At 37.7% G+C, this 26,064-nt stretch overlaps 3 protein-coding genes across 9 annotated transcripts in view; 1 reads left to right on the forward strand and 2 right to left on the reverse strand.

Moving 5' to 3' along the window:
- Window positions 1-594: 594 nt before the first annotated feature.
- Window positions 595-2,665, reverse strand: LOC117210247. Its single transcript, XM_033453062.1, has 3 exons — window positions 1,934-2,665; window positions 1,399-1,563; window positions 595-1,312 (listed from the first exon to the last, which is right to left on the reverse strand). The coding sequence occupies exons 1-3, from the start codon at window positions 2,313-2,315 to the stop codon at window positions 1,227-1,229; spliced, it is 633 nt and encodes a 210-aa protein (XP_033308953.1). The 5' UTR covers window positions 2,316-2,665; the 3' UTR covers window positions 595-1,226.
- A 251-nt stretch (window positions 2,666-2,916) lies between these two features.
- On the forward strand, window positions 2,917-12,139 carry LOC117210257. The gene is made up of 5 exons (XM_033453082.1): window positions 2,917-3,282; window positions 4,021-7,509; window positions 7,582-7,716; window positions 7,823-9,790; window positions 10,144-12,139. Exons 1-5 carry the CDS (start codon window positions 2,917-2,919, stop codon window positions 11,992-11,994), a joined length of 7,809 nt encoding a protein of 2,602 aa, XP_033308973.1. The 3' UTR covers window positions 11,995-12,139.
- Window positions 12,140-13,310: 1,171 nt separating this feature from the next.
- Window positions 13,311-26,064, reverse strand: part of LOC117210007 (fasciclin-3) — a 343,353-nt gene continuing 330,599 nt past the window's right edge. For 4 of the 7 annotated variants that reach the window (XM_033452541.1, XM_033452540.1, XM_033452539.1 and 1 more), the window contains 4 exons: window positions 17,506-17,536; window positions 17,052-17,150; window positions 15,515-15,683; window positions 13,311-15,030 (listed from right to left, as the gene is read on the reverse strand). In XM_033452541.1, the coding sequence (XP_033308432.1) occupies window positions 14,830-15,030; window positions 15,515-15,683; window positions 17,052-17,150; window positions 17,506-17,536 (500 nt within the window). In that variant the 3' untranslated portion in view covers window positions 13,311-14,829. Of the gene's footprint in view, window positions 15,031-15,514; window positions 15,684-17,051; window positions 17,151-17,505; window positions 17,537-17,852; window positions 25,131-26,064 lie in introns of those variants that run through there. The other 3 variants (XM_033452545.1, XM_033452544.1, XM_033452542.1) reach the window with 2 other exon arrangements.

Raw genomic sequence — 26,064 nt, forward strand, 5'->3', positions numbered from 1 at the left:
TGGGCGTCTTCGTCGACAAACGTTCACACACTGACAAAGACAGTTCAATTTATCGCAGACTTTTTCGAATCGGGTTGAAATCATCGAATGATAACTACTGTTGGTTGCTCCTACTAACAGATAAGATGGTTTGTGTGAAGACACATATTGTCTGTCATTTGACTTAGGGTGATTCGCTGCAACAAACTTGTTTCCAAGTCACTTAACAACTTAATTTTGTTAGTGGCATAAATAACCACGCCGTTTTATACGCCGATTAGTGAACTAATTAGAAATTTCTGTATCTATACTGTGCTAATACTCAACCGGTTTACGATTTGCTAGTATATTTTTTAATTTGGCCACATGTGTAGTGCATACGCTGCGCGGATAAATATATATATATATATATAAAGATAATAAGTCAAAGTATAATCCAATTCAATGCTTAGAGAGATAAAGGATAAAGAGAGATAAAGATTTCAATTTTAAATCTTCTTTCTTGTTAAATCAATATCTCTAACTTCTAATTGAAGATAATAAATTGGTTTCTTTATTTACAAACTTTTTAAGAAGGAAATCTCAATCTATATTATGTTTTTCTCGATACTAGATCTGGATTTTAGAACCATTTCTCCATTACATATTTCAAGGTTTGTTCTGTTAACAATAAATTTCTATCTTGCAATCTCATTATTGATCGAAGCAGTAGTAGCAGACATGTTTCTGTAGTTCTGGAACTGCTTTCAGTTTTGTTAGAATGTATCAGCCTCGTCCGCTTATTAGTAATAATCGATAATTATCGACTATTGATGTTGATTATAAGCAACATTCTTTTGTCGTGAACAAGTCGTGCAAATCGCCTAATTACCCGGTCATTCGTACCTTTTACCGTATAGTCGGATTAAACGGTTCACGGAAGGATCTTCTGCTCAGCAGAAGCTAGTGGAAACTCGTTTTACCTTTACGTATACGGTGTGTGAAATACTTTCGGATCATCAACTAGGGTTGTATCGTTACGCGTATATAAGATGTGTAAAGGGCGACTATTATCAAATTGTATTTTTGAACATTATATTCATCTCGTTATTTGTTTTTGCTAATGTATTCTGGTAAACACTTTTTCAATCCGGTTAATTAGTTTCTATGATTTGTCAATTTTTTTTTAATTTGCCATCTTTGTGCCTTGACTGTTTTATTTTTTCCTCATTTGTTATGTTTCTATGGCTGCAATTGGGAGAAGGAAATTAATTCTCTGTTTTAGAACTGGATTGATGAGCTTCGCGTTGATACTTTTTCATCTCCTCTTTATCCTTTGCTGTTAACTTTACACCTAATTAGTATAATACATTTTTCGCAAATAAATACTGATTTTTAGTGTGTCGTTAATATTATTCTCTTTAATGATATCGACGATACCTGCAAGATATATGCGACTATCGCAGGAACAAATGCTGTCACATTCACTGTCTTCTGATTCCGATTCTCCTAAGGCTCTACGAGACGACCTTTCCGTACAGGATTTTGTACAGATTCTTTTCCTTCCGCGGCTTTTCTGTTGGCTCATGTAAGTCTGGCTTGTTGCTACCACAGAAATGCGTAATATGAACGAGAATTGAAATTATTTCTGTTCCTTTAATTACTATTATTGACGTAATTGCGCTAGTTTGCAAAGGAACGATTAAATGTAAATAGTCTTATGTAAAATGTAAAAGGTGGTATAAAGTATTAATAAAGTAAGTTTATTGCAAAAATGATTTGCATTCGCACAGTTAGCGGTTGAACAAATGTGCAAAATATCTTTGATAGGAACGAATGTGTTAAAAATTAGAAAAGAGTGCATGTCGTTTAAAAGAAGAATTCAGCTCTGTATATGAAATTACTATGAAAGTACCTTTGTAACTTAATTTAATTAGCGATGTTTACATTCAAAAGATCGTTACTTTCATCTTACCTGGGCTTTCCGATGTAATATCCATTTTAGATACACTAAATCCTAGGCAACCAATATGACGTGGATTAAGAAGGAATTGCCTCTCTTCTATCGAGGGTTTTATACATCCTAACACTAGCTCTGCGAACGAAACTCGTTTAACCAGTTTCCTAATCAATTTCTTTGACTTCTTTCTCTTCTTCTTTTTTCTGCATTTTCGATATTTCACTTTCATTACGGTTTTAGGCATAACTTCTTCTATCTCGCCTTCATTGATACAATCGGTTACTAGTTTTCTGCGTCTTCGTTTTTTGATTTCTTTCTTCGTTCCCTTTGATTCTTTTGCTCGTTCCTCTTTCCATTTTCTGTATTTTCGACAATCGGCTTTACGACGAAGATCCATATTTTATATAAAGGTAAGTTTATAACAATACCAATCTTTTTAAGAGTTCAATGTGTGTTGTATTGAGAAGTGGTTTGATAGGTGGATGCGCCTATTTACATCTTTGTATGGGAATATTCTGATTGATTTTTGATAATCATGATTAACTGGCTACGGTAAATCCATGTTGAGTTTTTAACAGGTTCCTCTGGTGTGGATTTTACGTGAATGCATTTTGTCAGGTCTATGAATTTATTAGAAGAACCACGTTAAACTTTCTCGCTTGTTTTTCGTTTGAGATAGACGTAACATTGTATGCAATCTCCGTACGTAGTGAACTTCATGCTATATTTTGTATAATTTTTGACAGATAATTTACCAAGCATGGCAAAATTTTAAGTAACGTAGAAAGTACCTGAAAATGTTAAAATATTATCACTTCCTATTAGAAATAATCGTGTAAATGCACAAAATTATTTGATACAATTTTTTTAAGAAAATGTAGATTATATGCTAAATCAAGTGTGAACTTAAAATGCTACAACCTTTCTTTCATGATTCCTACTGTCTTAGAATCGTTCAAATTCCATTGTATAAACCAGTAACTTGGTAATTAAGCGCAATGGTTCAAAAAGATTTGAAATCAAAATCAGGGCTCGACGTAAACCGAAAGAAGCAAGTACAAAAACACAAACTGAAGCAACTCGCAGAATGCGACGAGATTGTTTCTTCGGAAACTGTGAATGCTATCGGTCGAGTTACAGATGTTGTTCGAGCCGCCGATGACAATGCACCGAGTAGCGATGAGCTCGACGAAGATCTCGAAGAGCAGCACAAAGACCTAAATTTGCATCTCGATTTGCCAAATGATACGTATTCCCTGACCGCGATCAGGCCAGAGCTTCCAACCTGCGTTAGATATGGTGTTCGTGAAGGGATGACTCATATTAACATGCCAAAGTTTTCACCATTGTCCAGGGGTCATCAGGTAAATAAAATTTTCGGGACCATCGTAAACTTAGCTGTATCACAATTGAGGAATTTGAAAATTCACCGAAGTTACTTTCGTTGAACGGATTGTCTTTGCAGATCTATAAACTCTTTTGACAAAATATTGGTAGCATATGAAGACTACAAAAGAAGAGCATGACAAGCAATTTAAAAATTCGATAATCAATTCCACGTAACCAAAATTATCCATTTATTTGATCAGAGAATGAAACATGTCTTTTTGCATTCTGTCAAACATTTAAAAAATCATTACTCGTTTGATTTTGCAGAAAATTTCATACATTTGTCAGTTATTTGCAGGAATCTTGCCACCAAATGACATCAGAATCAAGAAATCAACAAAAAATTGTCTTGTCATGTTCATCTAATAGTATATCTGCAATTATAATAATTTTATAGATATTAAATAATATCTGTAATTTAAGATAATCATTTTTACTATTAGGCTCTACCATTATTAAATATTTCATGACCAAAGTATTACGTACTGTGTAGTTATAATATTAAACTTGCACAACTTAAAACGAATTATCACAATCTTCATCTACTCATTTAATGGTTTCCGCTTGAAAGAGCTTTCTTTTGATCAAATTCAACGAAATCGCAGGGTTTATGCAATTTTATCTACTTAACATACCTGCAAAGATGCAATCTTAATCGGTGCAAGAGACTTTCTGTCGCAACTTATCGCTGCTACCTATTATTTCGATGATAGGGTGGAGCAACAGCGATCGCGGCGTTTGCGACAACAACAGTTTATAAATCCCGTTGTTGGAACGAGGCGGTTATCGATCAGATTATCGAAGATGGAGATACGTTTTATTGTGAATCATATAAAGACATAAACACGGACGATCGACGAATGCTGTCGATCCTCGATTTAAAGAGGACTCTATGCGTGCAAGGCAAGTTGACCGTTAACGTCAGCATCGAGGAGGCTGCATACGCTGGCAAATTTCGCTCCACAGAGGTGACGGAATTGCATCTGGTCAAAGCCTTGGATTTATTCTTCAAACGCTACAACGCTGGTATTTTGGCATCATCAGTATTGAACGTGGCGATTTGGAAAGACTCGAAGTATTATAATCTGTTCGATGGTCAGCCAAGGAAAGAGAATTGCGAACCAGCAGGTGATGGAGTCAGTGGAATAGCTAAGCTGTTTTTGGTCAAGGATCTAATAGGACTTCTTTTTATTATCCTCGAGAAGAGCAACGTGAAGAACGAGCCTTTCGTTCTCTACGCGATAGCGATTAGTGGCGTGGATCATTACACTCAACCAGTGGATGCTGAGAAGCAGGAGAGAGCCAATCACAGAGCACAAAGACGACCGAGTGGTTATAAAATGCAGGAGAAGTATCGAGCTGTGGTCCAAGGCTCTTATCACGTTACACATCCTGTAATTCCAGCCCCACTTCGTAGTCGAACATTCCTGATTATAGCTCTGGCAGCTCTGGTCTATTCGCGACTGGTGAACGCCAATAAGTGGACCAGTGCTCTGATCGATCTAATTTTTAATCAATCCAATATATATTTTGTCGATCTGGTACGCGTTCTCGATAAAGATTTGGATGATAAAGAGTTCGAGCTTCGTTTGGACGATATCATGGGTGACATCATTCTCGGAGCATACTCCGCGAAAGTGAAGATTCGAACGAACGTTGTCCCAGGTCACGGACAGAAAAAAGGTAAACTCGGGATTGACGATGGTATACGCGAGTTCTTTCAGACTCAAGTGACCGGTCTGCTCGAGATAAAGAATTTCTTCTATGCAATTTGGAGACACGACGACACGTACTATTTCATGGATCCCTTTGCCTGTGACGAAGAAGGATTCCGAAGTAGTTCGGCTGAGATAGATGGTTCAGCGAATCCTGGGGAAGCTGCCTGTGTGACGATGAACAGCTCGATCAATCAAGTGGTGGAAACCATTATGGAGAACACGGGTAGTAGGGATAGAGATCCTTTTGTGATCCACGGGGTCCGAGTCCTGTACGTGAAGACTGGAACCACACCTGGCGGTCCGTTGGAGAAGGTGATCTATCGAGAGAAAGGTACGAACCGCAGGCCGCAAGCATTATCGCCATTACCGACGGTCAAGGACGACGCGTTAAAGCTGAACGAAGTGGTCGATATGAAACCAAGAATACGACCGGATGTGGATAAAATGAGGGACGTGGAGGTCCAGGTTCCAGATCTGCTAACAGACGCGGAAAATTATATGATGACGGATGACGAGCCTACGACTTACGTAATCGTGCCACCTGAAGAAAAGAAGGAGCCAGAGGAAGAACTTTGGGGAGAAGAGGAAGAGGAAGAAGAAGAAGATATAAGGAGATTGCGGGCGGAAGCTGGCGACATTACAGAAGAAGAGGAGGAAGAAGGTCCTGAAATAATCGAAGAGAAAGAGCCTGTTGAAGAACCAGTCGTGAAGTTAGTCAAGGGTTACAAAGTGATAAATCCTAATCGTTTGATCCTTCAGGGGTCGAAGAACTGTTTGGACGAAAATTTTGACGAATGGTCGAGGGGAAAGCAAGGACTGATAGCAGCTCTCGCGGTTTTGGCTTATAGAAGATTGAAGAATCCCACCAAGTGGCGAAACATGGATATCGATCAACTGGTCGACGTCAGCAACAGAATTTTCGACGAGATTATAGATTGGATTAGAAAGGGACGTCCTAAGACGAGAGATCCCGAAGAAATAGTTGAAGAAGAAGCGGAAGAAGAGGAAGAGGAAGAAGAGAGAGAAGGTGAAGTTGAAGAGAAATTGTTACCTAAACCAAGTCACTTGGATATGACGATGTTACCCCAAAGAATAAAGATGGGAGAGAACGATGTGTTCTTTAAGACGAAGATGAAAATTATTCAAGGTGAAGCGAGTCCTTTGGCAAATCTTGCAGAGGCTCTCGAATGTTACTTCAACCGATATCCAGAATTAATCCTGGAGAACAAGAGACTGATGTATGGTATTTGGAAAGAGGGCCCGAACTTCTTCATGTTCAATCCATACGGAAGCGACACAGAGGGTTGGCGTCTTCGCGACTATCCGGCTTCATTTGCAGTAGTAGCTAGTTTGAACGAATTAACCGATCTTCTTTACGGCGTGTTGGAATTCAACGATCCTTCCTTTATAATTCACTTCGTCGGACTGGACTCGATACAGCCTGGCCTTTATGCTACTGAGGAGGAAATAATAGTTCCAGAAGATGCCGTGATCGAGCAATTCAAAACGAGATTTCTACCGATCACGGACGACGATCTAGAAAAGTTACAGGCTGAATTAAAGGAGGCAGAGGAAGTTGAGGAAGAACCAGATGTCGTAGACGTGGAGGTTATGGGCGAAGAAGAGGAAGAGGAGGAGGAAGAGGAAGAAGGTAGGAGACCTGTGAGAAAGTTATACGAGGAAGAGGAAAAGCCTTTAATCGATCCATTGCTAGAGGCTCAGGAACAAGATCAACCTGATGCACCCTATCGTTTGAACCTAATTCTACTTACGTCCAACATGAAGGTCTTTGACGAAAACGAAGAAACCATTGACCAGGTGCACGAACAGATAGCCTTAGAGAAGTTAAAGTACAATCATCCTCCTCCTTACGTTATGCCATCTAGTAAAACATTATTGAAGCTTTTGGAAGCGAAACGAGCCAAAAGATCCATTCCATCTTTAGTATCGAGATTCTCCATAGACTCCAGATTAGATGTAAAAAGGAAAGGCGGAATTTCTATGATTATCTTGGCTAAGTCGACGATGATCGTACCGTCAGGGGTATTGGAGGAAACGAAACCTTCAAAAATGATTAAACTGTCTCCGAAAAAATATTTATACTCTAGAATTTTGCCAATCTGTCTGATGCCTCTGAGAGCTATTAACGACATGTATATACAAGATGAAGATCTTGCCACGGCTCTCCGATTAGAAGATCTACGGAGGTTGGAGGAAGAACAGAGGAGGGCCGAAGAATATGTTCAAGAGCTTGTACCGGAAGTACCTGTGGGAGTTCGTATACGACCAACGTTGATACCACTCGGACCGATTATTAAAACGCCGATTTCTGAGAAGAGGACGATTACTTGTATTGAAAAGAAGAAACGTAAATGTTTGTTGAGCAAAGCTGACGAAGGCGATGCTTTGATGGAGAAGGTTCTCTGCAATACGGAGGATCTATTGTTAGAACTGTTCTTCCCTGACTTTAAAACAAAGGATCAGGTTCGTTTTAAAATAGTTATTATAGAATGGAAATTTATATATCTATTTACGATGTTTTCGTCGTCGTGATAGCAGACAGAACCAAAAGTTATGGAGACCAAAATTTCTGAACTTACTAAACCGATGGAGTCTGAAACGACGACGATTAAAAGGAATACAGTGGGTAATCAAAAGAAAAGGTCTGTGCAAGATTCGCGTGGTTTAAAAGTAAGCACCATTCTTTAAGTGAGATAATGATTCGTTTAAAGTAAATATCGAATAGGAAATAATTACTATAAACTATTGTATGAATATTACTTATTTTCATTCTAAGCTGACGCAAGATGGAATCCGAATACTTCATGGTAACATATGTTTCAAAAATCGCGACGAAGTCCAAATTTGTCACTTCAAATCTTGCTTCTTTACCGCTCTGCTGTGTATTCTGGCGAAGATCAAACTGGATCCAGATCGTTTCTCCGGGAAGATTTTAGATCAACTCATATTTCTTGGAGACAAGATCTATCAACAAACCGGGAAACTACGGTATAAACCATATCGATGGTTCCATCATATCGAAATTCTCGATACAGTTTACAACGTGATCACGAAGCAGGCTGTTTACGCGGATCCTAAAAATTGCGAGGACGACGAGCTGGAATTCGTGCTGGACAATTTCTTCGAGAAAGATAAGACCGGAATCATTGTGTTTATCAATTGCTCGTACGCCTTTTGGACGGCCAACGATCGATATTATTTGTACGATCCTTATCCCTGTGACGAGAAGGGTAATGTTTCAGAGGAAGGTTACTCCTGTCTTATGGAATTTTGCAACATGAGCGCGATGATCGATAAGATCGAAGCTAACGTCGGTGAAAATATTAAGAAACCCTATCGAATATACACGATATGTATAGCTCACATGGAGACGAAAAAGAGAGCAAAGAAGAAACGAAGAAAAAAGTGGGTTCATTGCGTGGAGAAGCAAGTCGAAGAAGTTCGCATCGAAGAGCCCTCGGAAATGGAAGTATCCACTAACGCATCAGAAGCATCTCTAATCGAGTCGGCCGACTGGGTGAAACAGGAATCGAAAACTAGTCTCGTATACGATATGACGATTCCTGGTTTCGCTCCTATTAAACATTATAACGCCTCGATGTTCGACGTAGACGTTCTGGAAAATGAAATCACGGCTCCACGATTGGCACCTTTTAAAAAATCTTCTGTAAGGGAATCGGAGAAGGTGGAGGATGAGTTCGAGGCGATAAAACTGTTGGTCAGGAGGAAAGTTTATGAAAAAAGGTTCAAGCCGCATACAGCAATCACTACTCCTTTGGATCTTTGCATCATGGCTTGGTCGTTGATTCACGATCCAGTTACCTGGTCTGTTAGGACGATAAAGGGACTGTTCGAGGCGAGTACCGACTATACTTTCGACAGCATGTTGGCCGCGGAAGATTCAACGGTCAGTGAAATGACTGATGGTTTATTACCCGAGTTTGAGATAGCCAATTACGTGTTTCGAGTGGTGTTCGTACCTCTGCACTATGGAACCCTGTACAGTATCGAGGGTTGGAATCTCTCGATGTCCTTGCAGAAAGTGTTCGACACATTCAACTACACGGGCGCGATTATAATTTGCGGTGATTCTCATATGGGTGTTTTAAAGAAGGATGAAAATCATTTTGCTTGGTGGACAATTAGAAGAACGAAAAAATTGAGGATCGTTACTTCTATAGATATGAAGGAATTTTTGAAGTTGATCGTTCAGGAGATCGATCAACCCGAGGAGACGGTTTTTATGATGAGAGTAATTACGGTTTCTTATGCCCAAAAAGTTGATCCTGACTGTAACGATACAAAAGGTCTTCATGAGCCAGTGATGCCAACCAGCTCGCTGGCGGAAATTCATAGAATGCCAGCTAAACCTTACGATCTCGAGGCAATATTCAGGCCTACCGTGCCAGAATCAAATAAACCGATCTTTATACAGGGAACGGTTGCCCTGAACAATAGAGATACTGTGACCGAACCGAGAGTTAAAAGATGTTACTTTGTCGCTGCTTTAGCGGTGATGGTGAAAAGAGATATCATTCAGAGTCCCATGCCAGGAATGATAGATAAAGTGATCGAGGTTGCTGAATCAGTTTATAGAGAATTTTCGGAGCCCAAGTTTCATACGGAACACATTTTGCGTAATGTTACTGTGATGAATAGAATTTTCGATTTTCGCGACTGTGCATCTCCTTTGGTAACGCTTACGCTAAACCCTCGAACTTTGAGAACCGACTTTTACGTTCAGGTTAGCAAATTTATGTTTTATTTATTACGTTAGATTAGCGCGTATGAAATGTCGTTTTCCCAAGATTATCCTCCAATTCTCTCCTATTTTTCAAATATTCAATGTTGAAAAAACATTTCATATAATGGTTTTCGAAAGTATTCGAATTTATAAAAACTTTTTATGAATAGGTATATTATGTGTATTCGAATTGTATGATGGAATTTCAAAATAATTTATATAACGCATACGATGTATATAAAAGTTTCCTATGACAAGTGTTCAAATACTTTTTTGTCAACCAGTGTACGTACTAATCTAACACGTTAATTAAACCACACAATGAAAATCGCTTTTATTCTCATCCATCACAGGTAAGGAAGCATTTACGAAAATATTTTAAAACGTACGCAAGTGGAATTCTGCATTTCACCAACTGCTGTTACGGTTTCTGGTATTCGAGAGCCACGAACGCGTATTACTATTTAGATCCTTACCAGTGCAATGAAAAAGGAAGGAAAGTTTCAAACGGTGGTAAAGCTTGTCTGTGTATCTTCCCCAGTATTTGTCAAATGGTGAGAAACATGTGCTTTAATCAGTTCGAAGACACCTCAGGCTTCTTTATTCATCGTCTGCACGTGGACTCGGTAAACGTGCCATCGTTCAAAACGTTCAAGGAAGATCCTATGTGGTTGTACCTGGATTATCATTGGAACTTCAAACACGCTCCGGACATCGTAAAATCAAATACCAAGAAGAAAAAACAAGTGGAAGAATCGGAAAAGAAAAACGTCAAGCAATTCTGGAACAATTACGCTGTCGAGGTGTCTAATCTTATCTATTCGGTTTGGGGAACCATTGGCTCTTACGATTCCCGATTCGGTGATCGGGCTGGAAAGAATCAGGCAGCCATTTGCGTGGCTGTCTTGGCCATGCAGTATCTCAGTCATCCATCGAGATGGGGTCCGGCCATTTTGGATTCAGCCGTGATCTGCGGAGACTCTTATTATACGGAAAGCTTAAGAAGCTCCATCCAAAAATGTGCCAAGCATTTCAACAGGTTCAATTTACAAAGCTCTTTCAAGATCTTTCCCCACTTGTGGACTATTGACTTCAGAGATGGTATTTGTGGAATTTTATACGGTGCTCGAAATAGGATGACTCTCGCGACTGCATTGCAGAAAGCTTTCGAAGAGTCACCGAACGTTCTCATCGAGTGCAACAAAATCACGTTAGCAGCCCTCGCGGCGAAAGATGGATACTACGTCGCTGATCCCTGTTGGGTCGGACCACCCCTGTTCAACAAGGACCATGGAGCGATCTATGTCCTTCGTTGTAAGAACATGAACTCCCTGGTCTACGCGGTGATCAAGATGCTTAACACTAATCAGAGACTCGATTTCCGTTTGACTCCTATCATGTTCACGTTTGAACAGGAGGACTTTAACTTTGTTGAAGGAAAGAAACGCGAAGCGAAGAGGAAGGTCTTCTTGGATCCTATTAGAACTACTCCAGGGAAAGTCACTGACCCTGGTATGCCTATTCCAGGCGCTCACACGGCCCCAGACGGGGTTTCTTATCTCACGTATCGCAAGAATCTTGAAATGGGCATAAGCAGAGCCCACGAACTGGAGAATCCTGAGTTGCCTTCGGTAGAGCCAGTGTTGGAGAAGGATAACATGACCAGCACGCTCATTAGTACCACCTGGCATCTGAATCTCGGCCAGGCCGCTCCTTTGGAGAAATCTACGCCTGTGTTCGAACCTCGGGTGATCCAACATGTGCCGGAACAGTGCGAGGCACGGGTAGTTGATTCATTCGAGCCAACTCGCCACGTGCAAATGTCTATTACCGACCTGCTGGCAGCCTGTGACGATTATCCAAGAGTGGTAGATTTCACTGGCGAACCTGCTCCACAGCTAAGACCGCTGGAATGCGCCGCCGCGCGTAGTTTTCTTAGCGACGCTACTCGTCAAGAATTTCGTGCTCATACCGCGGACATGGCCAGCGAAGTTTATAAAACTTACAAACATCGGCTTCCCAAGATAGCAAAGGACCGATCAGCCGCCGGCGATAGCGGAATACCTGTCGAAGACATTCATCCCATCACCGAGGAGGAAATGGAAGTGAAGCAGAATTCTCCTGACACCGAGGGAGAGACAGAGGGCACAGAAGATGAAACGTTTACGGAAACGGAAGCTACTGAAACCGCGGAAGACGACTAATGCACTGATAATTGTAACAAAATTCTGAATTATTGTTTTTGGGTAATTTATTTTATTTTCGTCAAGGATTTTAGAGGAAGCCAGGTTAGTGCCTAGTCTCTAGCATTTTGTAAGGTCTGTTGTTTTATTACGTGATATTTAAATGTAGTCGACATTATTTTGTGGCTAATGATTTTTTGATGAGACGTCTTTAAATTCTTGTAAGTAAATGAGTATTGTGTTGTTGATTTTGATTTTGATTTTGATTTAATAAATTACATGAATTTTAAACATCAGATATTTTATGTTTTATTGAATTTACGTCTCGATGTAGGTATTTGTGGTTAATAAAATATTCATAGAGAGATATTGTAAAAAATTTAGTATGATTTAATTTCGTATTCTATGCTGTTTAATGTACCATGTTTGTTTCTACAGATACTTGCTCGTTTATGCAGTCTGGGATGTAATATAGAGATGCAGAGAATTGATTTAGATACACATCTAGTTCTTTATGACTTCTCAACAGTTATTGAGTTATTGTCCTTTGTAATCCTACAATCTTCCAATTTGGAATCCAAAATATGAAGGTGGTTCACCTTGGGCTCCGTGATGTGGAATTTTTTAAAATTTCAAAATTCTGCAAGTCAGAGTTACTGTGAAATAAGTATTCAAGAAAATGAAGAGAAATATTTATCTTATGGATAGAAGCATATTTTCAATAACATACTATTTAATAATTAGATAGAGATCTACATTGATCAAGTCGTAATTTATTTGACAAAAAAGGTACAAATCAGTAAGAAGAATATTCTATGATGGACGGCAATTAACATTAAAATTACAAACTTACAACAATATTACAACATAATGATATATAAGTAATGTATATTATTTAAAAAAAATTTATTCTATGATGATAATGACACAGGTTTTAAGCTTAGAATGACACAAATATCAAGAGTTTCTTTAGTTATGATAAAATACAACTAACTTTCATAAGAAATTATACAAATATTTGTAATGTTAATCAATATTGAAATATGCGACGCAATTGGTATAATGATTTGTCGCATATGATGATCATTAATAGATATTTGTTATCGATACAAAATGAAATTAAAACAATTTATATAATATATAATATCTCATTCAAGCATACAAAAATTCACAATATACAAACGCAGTATACACCGTTTTAAAGCAGCTTGGTTCGTTTTCTGTTTGATATGATTCAAAATGACATGGACGCATCAAAATTACTATTTTACTTGCAATTATATCTTATATATAAAATGTAAAATATATTGTGCATCCTAAATCAGTCAAAACATGTATAGAGTCAAAATTTGTTATTTATTTCAGCTATCAACATTTACTTTTATATATTTTACTCTGTTTCAACTTTCGTAAAATTCGATAGATTCGATAGTTCGTTAGCATCTTGCACGTATTCACAGCAGTTTATAGGAAGCGAACTTTTCAAGCGACTTTCAAACGAACAGCACGTACGATACAAATATTACATTTAGATTACATTTAAATGCGCGATAACAAATATTAACAAGAAGATTTAAGTACGTGAAATCTCTGACTTTCTTTCGCGTTTAATGCACTTGATTTTTGATAACTTGATGCAATCATCGAAGATCTTTTGTTTGTCATGGAAAATATCGACCGAACGTATGAAGAGGCATTCATGAAATTTTACATATTCCGATAAAACGGTGCAAGTAAATTGTTACTTTTGCTTCTTCAATCTAGTAGTTGCAAGTGTAAAATTCTTATATTTTTCTATCTTTTAGTCAAAAGTAATGAAAAATGACCGTAATTTATTTTACGACTAACGTTTAATGGTCCATTGATTTTTATTAATGAGCGGAAATGTTGACCGTCGAACGCCTTCGTACTTGTTTGCATCAAGTCATATAAATCCTGACGTTTTTTTACTTTCCATAAATTATTTCCATAAATTATTATTATCCATAATACATTTTTACGGCGACCATTTTATTTTTGCACACGAGGTATTTCATTTTGCTTGTTCAACTTTGGACGTTATACCTTTTTCAACCTTCTACAGGAAATGGACGAGTATTAGAAGGCAAACGGTTTAACATTAATGGCTATGGTAACAAACGATTGTAGTATGTTGCCGGTTGAATACCGGTTCTTTGTTTCGCAAAATTATGGTAAATTAACTCCAGATGAACTCGTGGCCTCGAAAGTATAAAATTTTAACGATTCTACAAATACACTAACTCGTTAAAGTAACTGAAAGTAAGTACGAAGTTACGATTTCGGTTGTTCTCCTGATTTGTAGAAATTATCAATGGTCTTTGGAAGTTTCCTCAATTCCACCCCAAAAATGTAGTTTCATTTTGATATTCGCAAAATTTATGAAAAATCGAATCTTCCTTTGTTAACCATAGAACGACATTCCTCCGATAGATAATTACGCATTAAATCCTTTCCAATTTTGATAATCTTATCAATCTGAATGTAACCTACGAAATAATTCGTAAGAGAAGAGAGGGAATGATAAAATAATAAGTAGAACGTTGGATCCTTTTCAGCCGAATGTAATTGCACGGTGAGACTCGTTTCTGACGTATAATAATTATCACTTTTTATTATCATTTCTCATACTAAAAAATTCCCATCGTATGCTCTTACACCGTATTACAAATAAATGAGAATATATAAATTCTAGATGATAGAATGGTTTTATATTCTCGTTATTAGATCGTAAACTGAAAAGGATCGAAATCGTTTAATAATGGGTACAATAAAAAAACGTAAACGTTTGATTATTTTGTAAAAAGTTGCATCTTCTTGTACGAACGAGCGAAGAGTTTACTCGTTGGGTGTTTGTTGTTGTTCTTCTGTCGCTGGTTTCGTGTATAAGATTTCGGCGTACTCCGTTTTGTCCTCGTTTAGACGACGTGGAACGCTTTGTTGTTGCTGCGTCAAGTCCAATTCTGCATAAACTATTCCTCCTTCGCCCGTGGTAGGATTGAGTTTAGTTTCTTGTGCACCCGGCATTCCAGGTTGTAGCTGCGGAATTTAAACAATTTTATCAATTTCATCAAAAACTTGCTTTGTAGTTGTTTGGGAAATTTCGAAAATTTTACATGGAAATTTATTTTAAGCGTGAGGAACTTTTTTGCGATAATAATTTAAATTGAAATATGGTAAACTGTTAAATTTGTTAAAATAACTATACATATATGCATATGTAATATAATTAATGAGTATATATTTTTAGAAATTCAATAGGAAATAGGCTCATACTTAAAATTAACTTTTGACATAATACAATGAATTGAATGTCAGTGATTTCTTAATTTGTTTATCGTCTGTTGTATTAAATTTGGATATAACGTAAAATTAAAAGAAAGTATCGATATCATAGAAATTATTGCATTGTCGAAGCTTCTACTATTACTTAGGAAAAACGTAAAAGGGATCAAATTTATAGAAACGATTAGGATAAACGTAACGTTTGTTTTGAAACAAGAATATTCGAGAATGAAGTCACCTTTTCATCATCGACTGTGACGACAGTTCTCACGGTGTCTGTGTCCGCGCCAGACACTTTGTCCTTGTTGCGTTTAAAGAGGCGGGACAAGCTGATTCTCGATTTCCGTTCACCTCGAGATCCATCGACTTCTGTTCTGGAGTAACGGCCGGCACTCTCCGTATCACTTCTAATTAATACAATTTATTCCCTTTTAAAATTTGTGCAATTGTTACATTTTTATATTACCTTGTTCCTTTAGCAACGAAACAAATTTTGTGAGACGATAATTACATAGACAGTAGACAGAGAAACAAACACAAGAAAACAAATACTCGAAGTAATTATTCTGTAATCATGTGAAATTCCGATAAGCTACAGTGTAATTTCTAGAAAGTTATAAACTTATTTCACTTATTTATATTTTCTTCAAAAAGAATTGGCGCAAAAATTAATAACGACAAACGGCTCATGGAATTATAAAGTGGCGTTATTAATTGAGCGGAACGAATCTGGTGATCACGATTTGCATATCGCAAGGACATAATTGAGTCGAAAACAAGCATTATATGTTGAATAATGCACACGTATTCGATTACGATGCGCCTTTTTCTTTGACTTCAGATGATTTATGAATCACTAATGAAGCTTTAAAGAATCACTTAATAAATACCATCTCTTAAAATATAGTTTTATCTTTATATATGAAGACAGAACCAGCCAATTGATTACGTTCATCATATCCTTTTGAAAATGTTGATGAAAACAAATGAACAAAGATGAAGAAACGTGCATATTATGTACATGTTAAAGATCTGAAACAGATTGATTGTTAACTAATACGTTCAAAATTCACTTGTTCAAAAATGATTTCCATCTTATTCATTACTGTGTAATACAGACACGTACAACCTAAATAAGTAATTTTCAGTTTTTGTTGTATATAAACGTCATGTATTAGGAAATTTTTGATTTGTAAGAATTAAATGTAATTAAGAGGGCGCAGTTAAAGCTGATTAGTAATAAGCATGCATATGGAGGAAGGGGGGAAAAAAGAGAAATGATTAAGCAGACACGCAAATTATATGATAATAGGCGACAATTTTAATTATTCCGATATAATTTCCTTGAAGAACTTGTAATTACTTCAGAACCAGTAGTAGTATAGAGCAATTTTTTCTTGAATATTAAGTTTAAAGAAAGAAGGAAATAAGTGATTTAATATCAATTTCCATGTAGAATTTATAATTATTTATATTATTTTTTTTCCAAGATCTTTTTCTTATAAGTCATAAAAATAAGCGATTATATAGCCAGTAAATTTATCGGAATATATGTTTATGTGTAATTAACATTTCAATAAAATAATTTTTTTTCCTCGTTACAATCGTTGTTGCCACACGTGACATGAATTATATACGAGGTATTTGTTACATGCGAATTCAATGAAAATTATCTCGGTATCTTCCATAAAATGATGATTCCACGTTTGATACTGGCGTAAGCTTGAAATTCCATGTTTTCTTTTTCCATGAGAGAAGTAGAAAAAAAAGCTTGCCTTCGCCTATCGGTTTCGTCTGCGCTTTTCGATTTCTCAAAACGAAGTAGACTAACGCTTGCTGCCGGATCCGCGAAGTCTTGGATTCTGTGCGATTTCCTGGTAATATGGTAAATACCGACAGATAAATTTGCTTTGAACGGATGATCAAACGTGTCCATTTTTTATTCGACCGTTTTTCAGCCGTTTCTATTTGTTTAAGGAAGTAGAAGACATAATTATATGTAACTACGTTTGAACGGCTTAATTAACAAATTTTTTTCATCTATCTTGTTCATTTGAATAAAGTTTCATATCAGTGTCAAGTAAACGATCGAAGTATCTCTACTCAAAGGAAGCACCAGCAGAAAAAAGAATATTAGTTACGGAATTTGGTGTAGAATATTGAAACACTGGAAGTGCGTTGTGCTACTAGAGGGAAACCACTACAAAACCTGTAGAAAATTATACTCACGACTCGCCAAGGTTCCTAGATGTCGTGTTACCTGTAAATAATCGTCGAAAATTCAGATCTCGCTTAATTAGAATCTTGATATTATCGGAACAATGGCACGAATTAGAATTTCTAATTCCAAGTTAAATAGTTTCACTTGACCTGATTAAAAAAAGTATGATTGATCGATGGACAAATTAATTGAAAAACACTCAAAATATGAATGCACTTGAAATAAATTCAATCGATTCATCGTCGATGTTACAATTTCATCGTGAAACCGATGCAGGTTTAACGAAATTGAAACGCGAATTGGAAAATTATTTACGATGCGATGACGGGATGGCATATTCTCGTGTACGTTCGTGTGTATTTAAAACAAATGTTTTATTTCAAAAATCATATAATACCTAAGTATAATATCATAGCGATGAATGAACTTACAATTAATTACATACAGCTCTTCTATATATTAATTTCATTTGAATTCTTAATTAGATTTACTTCTGCCTATTGCGTTGTATCTACAAGTACAGATACAAAATGTTCATATTCTTTTCTCGTGTTCGTTTCTCACATGGTCGCAGTGTAAGTGTGGAGATGCGGCTGTGTTGGTGTAGATTTGTGTATTCGTTATTTTATTTATCGACCGTATAACATTCAAAATCTCATTGTCTTTTATCTGTTACTTCTTTTTCGTATTTTTTTGTTCGTTTTGTTAAACAGTGATTTTTTAAATTGTTTCTCTTTCTCCTTTCCTCTTCTCGTTTTTAAACTTTAACGTTTAAACTAGTGATCTCTGAAGTATTCTTAAAGTGTTTCCACCGCTGTGATGCTGTTTGCATATTGGGCCCTCGTCACGAAAAGATTTTGATAAAATCAACGTCATTGCGTCAAATTATATGGAATATCAAAAGAACTGAATTTTCCGAGCGTAATCGGTTCTTTTCAATTCTATATTATAATGTATGCTTGTGCTCGTCCTATCGATGATTCACATTCTAAAAATGTTTCAGAGAACACCATACTCAGGTATTCGCGATCGTCAATATTTCGTGATCTTTATAATCATATCTAATAGCTAGACTTAACATAAATATATGTATATATATATAATATATATATACTCCATTGTATGGCCAACGATCATGCTTTCTCATGTTAATATTACACTAAAATCTTCGTCGTTAATTTATTAGAAGTTTTACAAATCTTCAATTTCGCCATTTTGTCTCGTTTATCGGTCGTATCTTATTTAGATTCTACAAAGAGAAAGAAAAAAAAAAAAGATCCAATATCAATAATCTAATAGCAGCATACTTATATGTATCTTAATACACGTATGTATACGAATGTAATCGCAGCATGATCATCGTTGCATTTAAATAATTAACCATTACAAATAATGAACAATAGAAATGAATTACAAAATAAGTTGCTTAATATCGTTTAAAATGTACCGCAAGGAATTTTTTGTACATCAACGTATATCCGCGCGTAATATCCTTTAAAACTTCCTCCTCTATATCTTAAAACTCCCTATTTCCCTTTTTCCATCGTTTTCGCGTTAATCGATTATCGTTTCGACGTGCTTTCATTGTCGTAGTCGCGTTGTACGCGGGCCGAACAGGTCGAACACAGATTGTACCACAGACGGCAACGAATGCCCGTCTATTTCTTTCCTTTTCTTCTCTGCCATTATTCTCTTTGCTCCGCACGTACGGTAGCAAGTTCTTCGACAAATTCGTTTCTCGCGCGTAGGACTAACAATAAGACCGAGAGGGGATTCGAGCGAAACGGAGAAATCCTTCGTGTCTCGAATTATCGTGGAAAAGATTCCAGAGGTTTTCAGTGTATATTTTGGCAGTGATTATTTTCGACTCGGCTTCTCGCCCTTTGCAATCCGCTTTGTGCTGATCCTTTCTTACTCCCGTCATATCGTTCTGCTATGATTCGCTGTAAAATTATAAGACGTCCATTTTTGTTCAAACAAGATATTTCATTTTTATTTAACGTTACTGTCACGCGTTCGCAGGAATTTATACTTTGCACACGTTTTTAAACATTCGTAGAATCAGAAGAGATCGCCAAAGATATGCTTCATAAATTATAAGAAATATCCTCGTGTTCGAGCAATTCAAACATTTGCTTTTCTCTTGTAAGAAATGGTTGCCTCCGTTACAACGAATCACAAGGGAAAGATAGTTTCTTCAGATATGAATATGGTAAATGCTTCAAAATCGTATATAACCTACGCTGTATGTGTGTATAAAAAAATTCGGGCGGCCCTGGTCTCGTTAGTCGTTTGAACGTATCATCGAATCATCCCCTCGCGTGTCTATTATGAGTTTAGATTAACTAGACGCGTGTTTCTTCCCTTTGCGTTAGGCTCTATTACATACACTAATACGTTTAATCGTTCGTACACATAATATATACCACAATAGTTACATGTGATTCGTTGGGAACGCACGAGGACGCCCATTTGTTCTACCAGACGAGACTTTTATAAATTAATTGGCAGCATAAAGTGACTTCTTTGTACAATAACCAATGGAAAGAATGCGTACGATAACTCAATTTAAACAGATATATCAGGTTTTCCCTTCCTCTCCTTAAGTTTGTCCTCAGACTTAGCGGAACAAAAGGTGTCGGAACGTGCGTTGCTCACGGCACATTGACATACGGATGCGGCTCAGCCTCTTTAACGGCACAAACAACGCTTCGACATCGCGAATACGATACAGAATAGTACTTAATTGGCAACGTACATCCACGTTTAATCGATTTACTTTTTAAATAATCCAACGCTCTAGTTTCTTTCCCGCACTGTGTCTCGTCCGATCGCGTTTCTCTATTCACGATCGGACGATGATCTTCTCTTTCGCGTTAAAACTCACGCTTAAGTTGTATATAACCTTATTTCTTTGCCCGATAATAGTCTTCCTCTCAAAAAATTCACGGATAACGACAGGTCGCTCGGCAATTGGAGTGCAAGTGGATAAATAAGTATTCAGTTAATATTTACGAGTTGCAAGCCAAGTGCCCTCGACACAGAATATATAATATATTCATTACTATTATATTCAATCTCGTATCATAATATTTATAATATATTTATATATATATATTTATTTATTTTATATATATATATATTTAATATATACAACATGTAATTTTTTTCGATCGTCTTCGCCCGACCAGTTTCTTCGGTAGATTCTTTCCTTTTTCTCTTCCTTTAATTTTTGTCTGTTAAATTTATTACTTGACGCCCACTGTTCAAATTGGCGTTAATTCCTTTTATATGTAAATTAGATCGACGAGAACTCGTTGGACGAGACGATCCCTCTTTGTAAGTGAAAACACGATCGCATATGGAAAAAGTGAAGGAGTGTATGTGCAGAATTCGGAAATGTTTCGTCAACGAGTGACACACACAGGGTTCGATACTCTCGCTTCTTCTCACCCTCTCTTTTCTTTCTCTCCTCTCTCTTTTTTTTACGTTTTTTTTTCTATTTTTTCCCCTACTATTCTTAATTTAATAATTCATGTTTACGACGCCGTGGACACCTACGTTCGTGAACTTGTTTCTTCCTGTCTGCGAGTGTCGTACAACATATGTGTATGATTGTGTGCACGTGTATGTGGTTACGAGCGTAGAATCATAAGTTCGTTCCTTTCTTCTCGCGCGTGTCTTCTTTCATTTTCTTTTTTCTCTTTTTCGATGACGATTAAGCTAAGCAAAGATTATCCGTACAAAAGTACAAAGAACACTTATTGTCGACGGGAATGATAATGAAATCACAAAACTCACTAGTCGAAAAGTATTCCAGTCGCGGTTGATGACTTCTGTAGTTACTTTATATTATATGTATATCGTTCCATCAACTTTCAATGTTGTTTTTTGTATTCTTCAACCAGAAACGACACTTTGAGAGCGGACTAACACTCGATGAATCGTATGTACTCTTATAATCAAGAAATTCGCGATCGATAGTTTACGCGATTCGTCTACAAGAACGACTGGTGCTCGATGAATATTCCGTCAAGATTATCGTCGGTTAGAAATTTCCCTCTTTTTCTGAATTCTATTCGCACAGAGGCGAAGGTGTAGAAGTGTTAAATGATCGAACCTGTTAGAAACATCTAAAGGAAAAGAAAGGATTGTCAATGGAGAGAGCTCGGTGACGCGCGAGAACCGACGTCAGGACGCCACGATGGAAGAAGGAAAAATGGACAGCGTCCTTTGTAATCTCGTTAAAGCGAAAAATACTTGCAAATGTTGTTTTTGTCGCGAATGAAAAGGAACCAACGAGGTCTGCCTTCGCCTTCAGAGGGCACTGTGACGCTAATGAATCTGGTTGAGCTTATCGAACGTTTTTATCATCGTTACGAGTACATCCAATGATCAGATGATTCGTATCGATCGTAGAGATTCGTATCAAAAGTCATTTCTTTACATTTAAAATCAGACATCGTCTGATGGTGGGCTTTGTTCATCGGTGAATCGACAACGTGACTGTATGATATAAAATTCTGGCTGAAAAACTCTCCTGTAAAAAAGTACGATAGCCGTAGAATGCTTGCAGTGTTTGTTGCGATCTTAAGATACGAAGACGCACGATAAGTGGATGCACTTCCGGCTGAACTGAAAACGTGGCAGCGTTCGCGTGATTTATTTATCGCGTTAACCCTTCGGATAATTTTTTAACTTTTGTTTCATTTTTCCAGTACATGTTTTAAATTATACATATTTTTATAGGAAATTTTGTGTCCATTTTATTCTTAAAGAACGTATCTATCCCACTTGTAAAAGATACCTTTAACATGAAGTCTCGTTATAAAATCGTGGTAAAAAAGTTTCAGTAAAAAGAAGATTAAAAAGCAACGATACATTTTCGAGGAGTTAACAATTGTTAAGTAAAAATTCTCTTGCGAAACGTGCGTAACCGTTGTTACTGAGTCACGGTATATCCGAGTATTTTAAGAGTATTATAAAGATTGTTCGTTTCGAACAGTCGTTGGATCGTCGATCGAACGTGCAATATCGATACCGCGTTTATACATAGAAAAAACTATCGCGTTGCAAGGGCGCGTATCTATCTGTGAAAAAAATCGTGGTAGAACACGCCCCGCTTCGGGCCAGTGAATCGTTTCGAAACGTACAAATAATACTGTCTCCACTAAAAATATGTCTAAATTACAAAACGCGAGATACGATCCACACGTGTCAGTCAGCACGTGCACGTCCTGGATTAAAAGGGTGGGCGCGTCTAAGAACGAAAGCTACATCGTGGAATGTGTTTGTCTCCTCTTATCTTTGTTTCTGCTGTTTGAACGTGGTAACGGCGTTATTTTTAATAGATTCCGTTGCTCGTGCACGTAAAGCATTTCTTCTCACAGCGATAATTCATTCTCCCGCGTCGACCACGCCGAGTTGTTGAAAGGGACACGTCCCCGAAAGAGCTTTGCAAAAATTCAGTCGGAAGTTTAACGCGTTGGAAACAGGCAAGTTTTCATTCGTTTCCGTATACGTTTGTTACTATATCGTGTAATTCGTTAAAACGTTCGGCGTTGCATATGTTTAAAACAAACTCGCGGAAAACGAATTGCGAAAGGAAAATTGTGAATTACCAACCGTGGAAAATCTGTGTTTGTCGTGCACGCGCAATTCCTACCTACGATACCTTTTCTCCCTGCTTCCTTTCTTTTTTTCTTTTTGCTCTAGATTTTCCTATAGCCCCCTCCCGTCCCGTTTCTTTTTTTTTTTATGTCGATGCGTCCTTTAGAAAAAAACCTCGACTACAAAATTTGATTTGTTCGCGCTAGCATATGAGACATTTTTCACTACTCGGAGAACTCGACTCGTCCTCTCCGTGTCTTTTTTTCTCTTCATACGCTTAATCACTTTGTTTCAATAATTGCTAGACATCGCGTTCAAGTATACGATAGGTTTCGTTCGCGTCAGAACGAGACGACAAACCGCAAAGACACAGCTCTCTTTCTCTCTCTTGCTTTCTCAAGCTCGGATCTCCGGATATCGGCGTTCTCCTCCTCTCACGCGGGAAACTCGATTACGAAGATTTTACTTAGAATAGAGTGGTATAATCTGAGGACAGCTCGCAAACGCGTGTTACCTAACAATGATACCTTAGCGATACTTCGATCTTTCAACTTCTCGAGGATACAGAACGAACGAATCAATTCTTTCTTTCAAGTAAATTCTTAAGATAAACATTTGAGATTCCTGTTACCATAATCCCTTGCTTCGTCTTTCTTCCGCTTCGTTGAAAAATCGATCCTCGAAAAGTTAACGATCGTACGACGACGTGTGTGGTTGTACAAGTAGTAACGTGTGAGTAACTCGATCGAAGCGAATTTTTCTCAATGTGACGTGTGTGTGAATGTGTGTGTTGTCGAGAAGAAAGAAAAGGCGGCGTAAAAACCGCCAATTGGACGACGGTGGATCGCGTCGCGAAATCCTATTTACAAAAGATACACGGCGACTGAGGATACCGAATGTTCGCTTTCGCGATTGCATATCGAGGCATCGAGGGATCGTTCCCGATCGTTGACGAGCGGAGAATCGTGGTTGATCGCGATTCGCGCACGGTCGTTTTTCCGGCTACGAACAGAGCTGCCATCGAAGAGACGGAAATCGTAGAAAAGTGAAAAAGCGAACGGAAAAGTGGATCAGATCTAACGTGAAATTCTCTTTTTTATACTCTGCCACGCGAACGGAGTTTCTCCGACGAAATAATAATACTACGTCACGTAAAATAAATACGCAATAATCGTGCGAAAAAAAAAGAAAGCAGTTCGTTTCGATAAACTAAAATGAGATTCGCGTATGACCAGACAGGGAGGAACACGTGTACGTACTTTTGGACGAAAACACGACAGGTGTACCTCTCTGCTGTCAATTTCAAACCCTTTGCACTTTCCGCGCATGTTTGCAGTTTCTGTGAATTTAATCCGAAGTTACTGTGTCATTTAATAAGCAGTTTCAGAACAACTGAAAAACATAGCGTGTTCTTGTTCCCAAGATACGTTGGATCGAATTGACATCAATCAAGAGATTTTAGTTTCTTTGAAATAAAAGCTATCGATCGACTATTAAACTCGTAATATCATAAATTATCGTATACTTTAATGACCGCCTCCGCGGTCCTCGATAATCTGCATAATTTCAGCCGATAATAAATATCGATCTGACCCTAAGATGACTCGATCCAATTACCTCGACCTAAACGCATCGAGTATCGTGCAACAAGATATATCCCAAAGATGTTATTTTTCACGTGACTGGAGATCGATTTGCAAAGGGTTATCGAACCGAAACGAGGGGTGGCAGGTTATTTCCGCCGCAGAAGAAGGAACGACCGTTGAATGGACCGTCAAACGGATGATCGGTCTTTAAACAGGCGTGTCCGTCTTCTCGTCCTTTTTCGGCTCCTTGATGTCCGTGCGGCCGTTCACGTATTCCGTGCTCGCGTGTATTGGATTCTCCTGGCCACCCTGCGGTATTTTTTCATCGATGATACGCGGGTCCTCGTGATCCTCTTCATCTTCGTCCCCGGGGGTGATGTGCGCCTCGCTTCCGGCGCCGACACCGCTCGCAGCTTCCTCGTCGCCCCGACGCCTCGCTGCAACAAGCAACGCCACGATCGGTCAAGGCAAAAGTGCGTGTGTGGATCCCTCTTTCTTTTTTTTATTTTTTGTTCTGTTCTCTCTATTATCTTTTTTTTTATTCTTTTGTATTTCTTTTTTTTTTATTTCGGTTTTGTTTGACTCGATTATTCAAGGGTGGTGTATTTTCTTTGGTTTTATTAACGGTTCTATTTTTGCGCTCTGAACGATTGTCACGGGGTTAGTTAGTGGCGTCTCTGTCGTTTCGCGTTACTCTACGTTCCGATCGATTCTCATCGTGCAGGACAGACTGTCTTTTTTTTTGAGGAATTTGCAAACGCGCGAGCTATACGCCGAGGTAAGAGCTTTTCTTTCGTTTGCGCTTTAGCATCACGATAAAAGTTTCTCATCTTGTTTAGATGATTTTTAAGCGATTAATTTTCTAATGTGTTTTTATAGTGTGATTCGACGTTTGTCATACGTACCTCCAAGAAATAGTATAGATAATAGTTTTGCTTTTCTATCTGTCTTAGTGTCAGATACGAAAAGATATGACAATTGCTCAATCTCAAACGTTAGTTTAATCCAAAAGCTGAATTAATTGTCGATCGAATTGTCTATTTTCATTGACGTTTGTTGTACATCGTTGTGTGGCCGCGTTGCTCAGGCGTTTGCAATCGAGCGCGATTTAATCGGTCGTTAGAGCGGTTAATAATCATAAACATTCACAGGCAAGTCATCGCACTAATGTATGTTCCAATCCAAGCAAGGTAAATGTGAATGAACGTGAACGTGGTCAAATTTCAACACGTAACCAGCTAATTATCAGCTAAGATAAATAGTAAAAACATCGAGAATCGTGAAAGGTTCGAGATGGGGTTGGATTGTAAAAAAGGGACGAGCATGCTTGTGCGGTCATAATCTAGGAACAGATTATAGAATTAATAATAT

The sequence above is a fragment of the Bombus bifarius genome, unplaced genomic scaffold (assembly GCF_011952205.1).
Source record: "Bombus bifarius isolate JDL3187 unplaced genomic scaffold, Bbif_JDL3187 scf7180000008199, whole genome shotgun sequence".
Classification (NCBI taxonomy): domain Eukaryota; kingdom Metazoa; phylum Arthropoda; class Insecta; order Hymenoptera; family Apidae; genus Bombus; species Bombus bifarius.